General features: G+C 46.8%; 1 protein-coding gene across 4 annotated transcripts in view; it reads right to left on the bottom strand.

Annotated features, from left to right (window-relative positions):
* Positions 1-686: 686 nt before the first annotated feature.
* NEURL1 (neuralized E3 ubiquitin protein ligase 1) overlaps positions 687-12,162 on the bottom strand; it is a 128,272-nt gene continuing 116,796 nt past the window's right edge. For all 4 annotated transcript variants that reach the window (XM_015867113.3, XM_085555260.1, XM_015867115.3 and 1 more), the window contains 2 exons: positions 4,613-4,759; positions 687-3,384 (listed from right to left, as the gene is read on the bottom strand). In XM_015867113.3, the coding sequence (XP_015722599.2) occupies positions 3,143-3,384; positions 4,613-4,759 (389 nt within the window). In that variant the 3' untranslated portion in view covers positions 687-3,142. The remainder of the gene's footprint in view (positions 3,385-4,612; positions 4,760-12,162) is intronic.

Below are 12,162 nucleotides of genomic sequence, written 5' to 3'. Positions count from 1 at the left end.
GTGCCGGAGCAGAAGCACCAGGTGGCGATGGAGGACCAGCTCTGCCCTCCTGGACCAATTTGGAACATCCCTCCCCTCTTCTTCATCCCTCCCCAGCGCGGGCCGTGGGCCAAGGCCGGCAGAGTACATACCTGCCTTGGTTACTCTCGCTGACACTGGGGATGGAGAAGGTTTGGGTTTCGCTTGCTTGTCCTAAGATGTAGCAGTGCTTGGGCTCAGTGCATCTGGCAGGGGCTGCGTGGCAAAGCCAGTGTTCCCAGTTCCAAGAGCAGTCTGTTGTGCAGCTCCCACCTTAAGGGGATGCTGGGGCCTCCTCCAGGGATCCTTCTGTCCCTGGGAAAGCAGGAGCTGAGCACAGTGCTTGGAGTTACAGCACAGGCATCCTCAGACTTAGCTTGCTGCACCAGGGAAGATGTTCAGGAGCATCACTTTGAGCTGCAGGAATACCCTTAGTCCTCACTTTTGTGTGTCTTCTTTTATCACTTAGGTGGATATTGAAGCCCATCAGGGGCTTGTTCAACATCATCATCCATCTCTATACACCATCTCATCCTTCAGCAGTGAAGGCTCACCCCAAGGGAGCAGCTTTCATTCCACCATTGCTTACCTCAACCTCTTGCTTCTGCCCTGCCTGTCGCCTTTTGCTGCACTTGTGGCAATGTCAAACACTCATCTGGTCGCGGTGCTGCAGGATACCTAAATCAGCTTTATTCACAATCACAGTTATCCAATTTTTTTTTTTTTTTCACAATGAGTTGTTATTCTCTTCAAACAGAACACAAAACATCTTAAAGTAAAGCAATGAAATGCAAATGACACAAGAACACAGAGGTACGAGGGAGCCTACACAATTCAAACAAAACAAAAGGTTAGGACTGTTGTTGTTACTGGTTTTGCTGTTTTTGCTCCCTGCAGAGAGCCTTGCTCTCCTCCCTGTTCACAACTGGAGCCAGCTGATGCTGGGAGCAGGACTGAACCCCAAATTTTGAGCTCGGATGCTGGGGGAGCTTTCAGTTTCTTCTAACTTCTAGACTTTGGTCCACAGTAAAACAAACACAGTTAGTTAGTTAATATATTAAAACACTCTGAATTCAAAAGGTGAAAAGGGAATTCACACCACTGCACTTGGTACCCATGGATGGAGATTCTTGAAAAATAAAGTGTACCCATTGGCTTGCCCTATGTGGGAGGGAACCGGTCCCACTGGCGTGGTGAAGGCCTGGGAAGCTGCTTATTGCACATTTCCCCACATCCACTGATTCACAGACACATTCCTACCTCTTGGGTTTCTCCTCTGACATTTTGGGGTGTGTTTAAGCACTGACACAGATTCCCCACCTCTGCTGGTCCTGGAGGCTGGCTCTGTGACCACACACTGGTCGTGCTCCTGGCATGGAGGCTGTGACCGCTTCCTCCCACCCCTGTCCAAGCAGGGCCCCTGGGTTAGGGGTGCACGTGAGAGATGTGCAAAGAAATGGCGTAAATCCCTGTAACCAGAAAATCAATGTTCAAGTTACGGAGTGCCCGCCAGGCAGGCTGGGGGTGGCTGCAGGCCCCTGCAGGAGGCTGCAGTGATGGCGGTGCCTTTAGAGAAAGGCTTTACAAAGCACTCTCCAGCTCTTTGCATTTCCTTTCATTTCCTTGAGGGATCAGGGTGTGGCCATATTTTCCAGAACCTTCACCCACCACACTTGTGGTGGCCATGATAGCAAAAGGCTCAGCAGGAAGAGCGCAGCTCCATGGCATTCCCTGTCATGGCAGCAACAAGGTGGGATGAAGACCACATCCCAGCCCTGACCTAGTGCTGCTTCTTCCTCCCAGAGGCATCAGGATGGGGCCACAGGACAGCTGGGAAGCACCTGCTGTAGCAGAGCAAGACCCAAGGCCCTGCAGCCCTGGGCCAGGCCAGCAGCTATGACAGTACCACGGTCATCATGGCACCCACTATAGAGATAGTGGGGTTCCCAGTGAGGGCAAGGGGGTTATTTAAATAAACCAAACCCCTCAAGCTATAATTATTTTCTTCTTCCCCCCTCTAATACGTAAGGACAGCCATGTCCTGCCGGCGGGCTGGCTGTAAAGGGCTAAAAGTACCACCTGGCTGTTTTTGCACAGTGATAAAGTTACCAGTAAATGAGACCCGCAGACATGTGGGTTTATACATTCTTCCCCAGTGGAGCTGGGTTTTTTTGTATTTTTGGGTTTGTTTGCTTTTTTTTCTTCATTTTTTTCTGTTCTCCCTCCGAAGTGCTGTCTGGATGACGAGGGGAGGAAAGGTGAGGGAGGTGCATCTTCCCCTCTTGCAGGCCATGGATGCTGCTGGATTCTTTGTGCTGTGTGAAGACCATTCAGGACAAGCCACAGCAACTCAGTGGTGGTGGGGTGTGAGAGATGCTCGTCATGCAGCAGGATGGTGCCAGGAGGTGGCTGGATGCTGCTGGGAGGGAGAGAGTCCAGTGTTCGCTGCCAAACCCATCATGAACACCTCTGATGAGGAACTGCAAGGAGGCAGCAGGATGGCCATGGTGCTGGCCCCCTGGAGGTGCTGCCATGGTGGACACAGAGAGGGTTAAAACTCTTTAAAAGTCCCAGTTGTTCCTGCATTTCCACTGCAGATGTACTCCCTGCATCTCCCTTGCTGGGTCCACGCTTGCCTCACACCATACCTTTTGAGGGGCTTCTTATGATCAGAATAGTTGTATATCAAAACACACTGCTTGTTTCTCCCCTTCCACCAAGGCATCCTTCGCACGCAGGGTGGCTCCAGAAGGAGAGGTGCAGCACTGAACCTTTTATCGCTTGTTGTCCATGCTAAACATTAGAGACTCCCCTCCTCTGTGCGTGATGTAGAAAAGGGATGGATGCTCCAGCTGTTTGTTTTTTTTTTAGAGAGAGAAAGTTTAAAATCCATAGGGGGGTGCAGTCCATGGTGATTTCCCTGATGCACTGGAGTTCAGCCCCTTGGAGAGCAGAAGAGTAGCATCTAAGCTGGTCTCATCTCTTGTCCATGGAAGTGGGGGATCACGAGTGGTGGTGGATGATGGTTTTCAAATCCCCAGGTGGTGAATAGAGACCAAGACCTGTGATACTTCACAGCCACCTCTCCACCTCCCTCGTCCCATCACAGCAGCTGCTGTCGCTCTTAAGTGCTGCGGTACGTTTTGATGATATCTTTGATGGCCCGTCTGCAAATGGGACAGCAAGCGTTGGCCATCTTCTTGAGCTTCAGCCCACATGAATAGCAGAGACACATGTGTCCACAGGAGTAAATGACTGTGTCTACCATGTTCTCATAGCAGATGGTACATTCATCTCCCCAAGGCCCTGAGACGGATGGGGAGATGGGCGACTCAGGCAAGCTGACGGGAGAGTTGGGAGCTGTGCCTGAAAGACAAAGAACACGGTCACTTGTGCTGCTTAAAAGGCTTCTTGACGTTCTGGAGTAATTGCCCTGGAGCCAGAAGCAGAGGGAGGAACTGTGCCCTAGCAGCATGTCATGCTTCAGCTGTCCTCCAGGATCAGGGCTCCTTCCTGCGATTTGCTGGTCACTGAGCCCTGGTTCACACACCAAGACTCAGTGCAGCAATGAGGCAGCATCTGTTGGGATCTGCCACACACAAACAACAAACCAAGAGACAGCCATTCCCGAGCATTTGGGACAAGGAGAAATTGCACATTTTCAAACCTCTGTTTAAACATTAACGAGGAAAAGATGAGAAGGGGTGGAATGAACCACCTGGTTTGAAAAGGAGGAGGTCAGGTGGCACATGGTGGCAGCAGCTCCCAAGACAAGCAGTGCTTCATCTCTAAGGCTGATCAAGGGATCTGGGTCTACACTGCCTGGTGATAAATCCCTCCATGTGGATCCTCCAGGACACAGGTGGGGTGGTGCTGGCATGGGCAGCACTGAGCTCATAGCAGGCACATTGCTGCAAGAGCCACAAAGGTTGCACTAATTATGCTCGCAGCATAAAAGTGGTGAAGACTCCCTGCAAAGCCAGATGAAATGGCAAGGTAATGAGAGAATTTCTGTCTGCCCCAGAACATTCGAACAGTACCATCAGAGAGAAGCGCCTTGGTTAAGACAACAGTGACCAAGACTTGATAAATCAGAGCCTTGGGATCATGCAGATCCCTGGCATTCTAGAAATGCTACAGAACATCCTATCGTTTGTATTTCATTTATCTAAATCTCATTGCAATATTAGAAATACTGATACTGCCTTTTTCTGAAGGTGGGTTTGTGGAGAAGGAAAGGGGGAAGTTAGGCAGATTTATTTGTAGCTCCAGCCTAAGTCAGTGTGCAACACCACTGCCACAGAGTGCTCCGCTGTGTGTCACAGGACCAGTGCACAAAACAGAAACTTTGCTGTGTCCTCTGGGACCTTTCGTGATGAAAAGGGTTGGAGAAATATTGCTGTCTAGGCAGCTGAGCAGCTTCCACGTAAGTCAGGCTGAAAATAGACTCTGCAGAGGCTCACCCTTCCTCCCCAAGGGAGCTGACAAGAGCCTCTGTTGGTTATTGTGTTTTTAAATCCATTCCGAGAGACAACCACAAGACTGTGAAGGGAGGCAAGAGGAGAGGAGATGGGAGAAATCTTGCCACACTTACCACTGATGGAGCTGCAGAGTGGGCCAGAACCACACGTAGATAGTATGGGGTCAGAAACACCACTGCAGAGGACGGTGGGGGAATTGGGCGTTGATGTGGGTGAGCTCGGTGTGGACGGCCCCAGCCGCTCGGCCAGTATGGTGGAACCTGCACCATGGGAAAACAAAGCCACAGTTAGTTACTTCTAAAAACTTGAGTCCAACGAGGCCCTGGGGATGAGTGGCAGGGATGCAACTCTCAGTGCTGACCAGCTCTCATGTCTCATCAGATTGAAATCTAGGGAGAAAAAAAAACAACACACAACAAAAAAAAGACCTTTTGCACCTTTCCAAATGCTATCAGCTGGCGTAAGACAAGAGGCTTCCACAGTCCCTGAAACTACCTGGTTGTTCCTTTAACCATCATAACCCTTTGCTTCTGCTCTTTGTCTCAAATCTTTAGTTCCCTTCCCCATGGTCTCAAGCTCCTGCTTATGCACAACACTATACCCAGCGATGGGCTTGTGGCCAGTAAAGGACAAAGCCTGCAGAAGGGTGGGCTGGACTCCAGCACAAGAATATATCACCTTGTCAAAGCACTCTGCGCTAACCCAGAGTAAAATATATCCCAGGCTCTCATAAATTCATGCTAAGTCACTCAAGGTCTTCCTAAAGACAGATTCAAGTGTTTGGTAATCAGGAAAACTGAACTCCATTCATTGCCCTGCCTTTTTTGTAGGGTGACTTAGAATAGCAGGAGGGGACAGCAGGTAAGGACAGAAATCTGGGTAGAAACTGTTTTAGGGCAATAGGAAAAAATGGGAATGCTTAAAATTCTGGTTGCTGCAAAGGTTTGGTTCATTGTTAATGACACAGCCTGGGCTTCAGTATGGCAGCAGTGAGGCGGTGGCACACATGTGAACCAAGGTAGGGTTTCTTGGTGGTAAGAATTAGTTTCCCTGCAGTTCTAAAGTTTCATGTTGTGGGCTGGGAATAAGAGCTAAAATGCAAAGACTTCTTCATGTTACCATATAAGGAGCCAAGAGAAACAGAGGGGGTTGGGATCTGCAGTGTCCTTGATGAGCTGGAGGCTATTCTCCAGAGTAAAGCAGCAGCAGGAGGCCAGGGACACCCTGTGAACCCCATGCAAAGCTACTTCAGTTCCTTGTTGCAGGGAACTATCAAAGCAATGAGGACCAAACTCAGGAAGCGGGGACTCCAGTTGTCAACTCTGGATTGTGCAAAAAAAACATGAGTGCAGCAGCAGCACATGACACATTCCCCTGTCCTTTGCAACAGATTAAGACTAAACAGTTCATATGTTGTAGGGGGAGCAGCGGGGTGCAAGTGTGGGTCAAAATCTGCTCTGAAGTCTGCATACAGGGAAATAAGCAACGTGCTTCAGCCTTCAGAACCTCAGTTTCACCCTTCTTCAAACAAGGAGCGCCTGCTTACAGGCACAATCAATTAACCTCTGTAAAAGGCTCTGGGGCTCTCCCACTTGAGATGCTGTAGAGAATCACTTCTGTTAATACTCAGATGGGAGCTGAGGCTGAAGCTCATCTCGGTAAATATGCAAAGAGAGTGATGCAGCCTCTAATGAGAGCCACTAGCAATGACTCTTCCCCGCCAATCCGACAGATGACCGTAGCAGAAAACTTGCCCTGTGGGTAACACACTGTAAACAGGCCCAGCAGGAGCACGGATTTCAGCTCCTTCACTGCACACGGAACAAACGCCAGCACTGAACAGCTGAACAATTTTTTCAAGCTTTCCCTCTTCTCCCTGCAGCCATTTCTTCCATTCAGCTGGCACATGGTACACTGCATCTCTAACACCAACGCGGTCATTTCACTAAGTGCAAAATAAAGGCTATTAAGAGCACTTTCTCCTGAGCTGATAGGAGAATTTGGAGGTGCCCCAAGTGTCATAGATAGGAACTGCTGGGGCGTGCTGGCAGAAGTGCAAATGGCCCTTCTGCAGGGTGAGGAGAGCTCATCAACACAGGAACTGCAGGCTGAGTGGCTGGTCTGAGTCCCAAAATGGCCCTGCCCAAGTCCCAGGGCCAGCACACACCTTCCCAGCTCTTTCTCCTAATGCAAGGCACAGTTCTTGACTTTTCTCCAGCATAACTATAGAGCTTTGTTTAAAACAATCCAAGTTCCCTACCAGACAAGACGCGCTTTTCCCTTGGTGACAGAATAATCAACATAAGACACGTTACTCACACTGTTAATATATTGCTGGATGGTGTGCAGACACCGTGACAAGGAGCACGGAATGACATCATGTGCCGGGTGGAATGAGCATGGCCAGCTTGGCTTAACTAAAACCAGATCTGTGCGCTCAAGGCCAAACAGGCTCATTGTGTGCTCAGAGCTCCCACCAAAAGCTTTCAAACCGTGATTAGAAGAAAAATAAATTGTAAATAAATCAGTTTAAATACTGATTTTAAAACCTTCTGCAAAGCTCCCAGATAACATTTCTCTGCTCCTTACTTGCCTCGTGCTTGATCCCAAACATGCTGAACAGGCTAGAATCACCTTCAAACAGGTTCTGAATCAGTTCCATTTGCTGTTTTATCTTTGCAGCACTAGCATTAGGAAAATCCAATGCAGCCTGACTCTTTCTCTGCAATCCATGAGAGATGTATTAAGTGAAGCTGTGTGTCCACCCATGAAAGGAAAGACAGTACCATATTTTTAGTGGGAGAGGATATGACCACAGAATACACAGCATTGTGCAGGGAAAGGCTGCTAGTATGTTAGCAGTTTGCAATGCAAAAAGGTCCTACCAACCAGAAGTAGGAACAGCAGCTAAAAGGGATGGTATTCAATTGGCTCAAATGCAAAACACAGCACTTAAGCAGAAACAATCAACTACCAAAACACAGGGCAGGGAACTGGACCGTTCAATTAGAAATGCAGCTGCCTTGCAGAAAAAGGCCTGGGGATTGCTGGAGGTCACCAGATAACAATAAATCAACAATACCATCTTGTTATGAAAAGGTCACATCAATCCAGGCTCATCCAAGGGTGGTTAAGTACTGGAGCAAGGGGCCTGAAGGCACAGTGCTACCTCTGTTCCTGGAAATACTCAAAACTCAATTGGTGAGTCTTGTGCTCACTTGGAAGTTAGCCCTGCTATGAGCAGGACGTTGGATTAGATAACTCCCAGGGGTCCCTTCCAACCTAAAACGTATGATTTCAAGACAATAGCAGTTTTCATAGGCTGCTAGAATGAGGGCAGAAACAATCTGTTTTCCCTGAAAGCTCACAAAAGACAAGAAATCATGGGTTTAGGATCCTAAGGCATTCAAGTTACACATAATATAGATAGCAAATCACTATAAAGCAATCAAACTTCCTAGAAAGATTATGGCATTTCCTTCACTAGAGCTCTTCAAGAACAGAAAGGTGAGGTAAGTAATCTCTTGGGATCCCATCCAGCATTTATGATTTTTGCGAGAGCAGTTATCTATATCCACAATTGCCCTTTTATAGGTCTTAACTGTGACCAAAACACAGCAGCTGCAGTCCTTAGAGTTGCTTTTGGCTCCTGCTGTCTATTGTGGTGAATAGGGTGGTTTCCCAGAACACTGCATTCCGCTCTCAGGGGATATCCCCTGGGGCTGTCACCACTTCTTACATGAGACATTTTTTTGCTCATCTCTTGAAGGCAGCTGTCTGGGGAAAGCTTTTAAGTTATTAAACAGGCCAGATACAATATTCTCTAAAAATACACGGAATTGTCGAACACACCCTCCTAAATTCATTTATAAAAACATTATTTCTATATTTTTTCCTCATAGCAAAGCAATTATGTTGACCTTCTTACTGTGTGGGCCCAGAGAGAACATCACACAACAACAACACGAGGTGGGTAGGAGCAATGAGCTGTCTGTATTCCCCTTCCGAATGTGCTTAGGGGCATTTACTCTGATGCAATTAAACCTTCACCTTTTTAAGGTGCTCATAACTCATTCCTTCATCTGGCATCCATCTCGTAGAGAAGCAACAGAAAGACAGGGCCTTCTATTCGTGTGACTCAAATAATGACAACATAGTGAACTCCATCCAATATCAGTCAGTGAACCAGTTATGAAAAGCATTTATCAGCCAGAGAAAGGTAAATGGCAACCTATCTAGACTCTTAATGACTATTTCAGAAGTGTATTGATTTCCAATGTTGTTTCATCCAGATACTGGTTCCAGTGCTTTCAGCACACAGAGGAAATTACTTGAATAGATGCTGAGATCTGTCTGCAGCCTTAGCTGGCACTTTGAGTGGTGCTCAAGAGAGATGTGCACTCCCCATAACACCTGTGCTCCTGCAGTGAGAGTTACCTGTCACCTTGCACAAGTTACTAGAGCGACTTTGTGAAGCGTCTCAGCTGCCCTTTATCTTATCATTTACCACAGATCTCTGGCTTCACAATGACCCCTTTTTACATGACCACCCTTACTAAATCATCACGTGCAAGACTCCAGTAGGACTGAGATCTCAGTTTCTCTCCTTAGTGCTATGGAAAATGGAAAATCTCATATTTTTTGCTCATGGATGTAGACTGCAAAGAACTTCCCCATTTTTATGCTCTATTCATCCTTCCATTACAGGGAAAAATGAAAAAAAATAAAATAAAATAAAATAAAATAAAATACAGGGAAAAAAAGGTAGATACATACTTTTATCTATCAGAGAGCACAAAATTTGGTGGAATTCCAAAGCCTATTCTGTGTATTACAGGAGAAAACAACAATACCAAAGATGCAGTGGGGCACCCAGAACTGTACACTAATGTGCCTTCTCCTGGCCTTGAGATCTATTGGCAAACGAAATGTCTTGGGATTCTTCTCCCACCTTTTCCCAGAAAGACAAAGTTTCTTTCTCTCAGTATTCACCAGGCAGACGTCAGACAAACACCTCTCACTTGACACCAATACCGGAATCCTTAGTACTTCCAGTGGTAAATCCATAAAGGGGTGAGTTTCAGCAAGCCAAGCTTTGCAATGACTAAATCCTTCTGCATTTTATCTCACTAACTGGCTTTCACTAATGCAAATGCTCTGTCAACTATAGAGAAAGCTGCAAATACCAAACACGGTTACAGTGTGATTGTCTCAATGCTACAATGACAGCTCTTGCCGCAGCACGCTCCTTTCCAAAGAGCAGCCATATAAATTTATACACATTATCACATTTTCTTGCCTCCTGCCAAGGCTGCAGGAGAGCTATTCTGTCTCATGGGGCCACCCAGGTCTTGCTCAAGAGGGACTTTTAAATACATCACACTGAAACAAAGGAACAAAGCACCTGCAGTTGCCTGGGCACATGCTAGTTAAAGATCAACAATAATGCTAGGGAAGGATGTAATCATATCCATCACTTTTGAATGCTATAAAACACGTATATTTACACAGCCAGTTGTTATGTTCCCACGGCGATGGGAACAATGCAGCATTTACCAGAAACCAGGGCTTCCTTCCCCTTGGGCTCAATGTTCATGGCCAGCCATGCTTTCAAAGCCTGGTCTCCATACTGCAGTGCATCTCTACCTCTCAGGTGACCAACCTCAGTTGATGATCCATGGTTGTTTTTGCATTCAGTATTGCCTGGGTGATTTTAATTCTGAACAGAACAATACTACATTTCTGAGCAGAACAATACTACAATTTGTTCTTTGCAAGCCCATGAAAACACAAGGAATTTTGCATCATGCTATGGAAATGTCCAGAAATAGGTCATAATGCAGCCTGGCAGATTCTGCATGCAAAACCCTAAGACCTGTGTTTACAAAAGGGTGTCAGACTCAACCACAGTTTGGGAAAGTAAAAGTTAGACCCAAATCATACAGAGAACAAGAGTTCAGACTTTCCTGTGGATCAGAAATGGAGTGTGCTTTATGGCTTCACTGGAACACCACTGTTGTTTGCTGCGTCCAGATGGGCAGCAGGGCACCAGCAAGTCTATTACCCACACTGCAGTTAAGAAAGAAAAATGAAAGCTCCAAACAGTACAGCCCAATGCACTGTCTGAAGGCAAAGAGCACATGGCAAACATACAAGCCAGATGGTGTCTTTTCTGACCCGAAGGATGAAGTTCAGCATTTACTCAGCACTTCATCCTGAAAAGTCCCCCAAGCGTGGGCACCGTGCAATGAGGATCTAGCTGAACTGAAGTGAAAGAGCCTCTAAGGGGCTCCATCTCACAGTCCAGCCCAGCAAAGCACCCAGAAAGATGCTTGAATCAACAAGAGGTCAAAAAAGGAACCTGGATTAAGCAGACAAGATGCATGAAAAAGGAGAATTGAAGCTTTCCCTTATCTTAAGTGAAAATCATAGAATCATAGAATTACCCAGGTTGGAAAAGACCTTGAAGATCATCAAGTCCAACCGCAGCCTAACCAGTACCCTAACTCTAAAAACCCTACACTAAATCATATCCCTGAGTACCACATCCAAACGGCTCTTAAACACAACCAGGGATGGCGATTCAACCACCTCTCTGGGGAGCCTATTCCAGTACCTAAAATCTCTAGTACCTAAATCTCTCTAAAAGAGCACAGGTATTAATCAGACCAGAAAGGTTCCTGTTTGTTCATAAAATGTGCCTTTTCTGCTCCATCTTACATAGGCCACTTGGCACAGGGTAGCTGGGAGACCACAGAAAAAGTGGTTCTGTGAGCAAAAGGGAAACCACTGCCTAATCCAACTTCTCCAATCTCTGTGCTCTGCCAGGAGGGACATGTCTAAATAGGGTGGCAGATACATGCAGGAGATAAATATTTCCACTTCCCTCAGCCAACACTGCTCTGAATTTCTATGGGACATGCAGTTGGATGAAAAGGCATTTGACAAAGAAGGAAAAGAAAGAGTTTAGTCTGCTGTGTCATTCTCTCGGTAGCCAGAATAACTAACCCTCGCCAGTGTTAGTTCAAAGAATAGGCAGATTTTATCTCCTGACATGAGCAGTAATTCAAAGAAGCTGGTATATGATCCTGTATCCTGCACATTCACTGCAGGCAGGCAAAGCCATTATGAGATAAGGGAGATCTACACATCACTTGTTATGAACACCTCATTGCATCAGGAACAGTTTACTACCCCAGTTGTGATAATCACCTTCCCTGTTACAGAGGGAAGCACGGACATGGTGAGGCATTCACAGGCCCTTTGGCTGTCACTTAGAGGAGGCCTGCCTGCTCTACCCAGCCTCTACCAGATGCTGGCTGATAGCTCAGTACACAGGGTAGTGTTCTCTGACTTGCCAAGAGTGGGTTTATGTACTAAATGGCACAAAGCTACAGACAGCTGTTAACTCTGACACTGCTGACACGGACCACAGAAGACAAATATTTCATGGCATACAACTCTCTGTGAGCATGCAGTTTTCCTAGAGACAAGCCATACAGTACCCTGGTCCACTCTAACACAACAGCTTCCCTTTGTGCTAATTCTCCTTCAAAACAACAAACAGAAAACTGGACAGGAATGGAGAGATCTACACAACACTTGAATCAAACCAAAAGCCGCTTGCGGGGAAAGATAAAACCACATGCAAGAAGAGAGTTTA

Source organism: Coturnix japonica, chromosome 8 (assembly GCF_054131305.1).
Source record: "Coturnix japonica strain WE chromosome 8, WE-NBRP24, whole genome shotgun sequence".
Lineage (NCBI taxonomy): Eukaryota > Metazoa > Chordata > Aves > Galliformes > Phasianidae > Coturnix > Coturnix japonica.
This window is presented reverse-complemented; position numbering and strand designations above follow the sequence as displayed.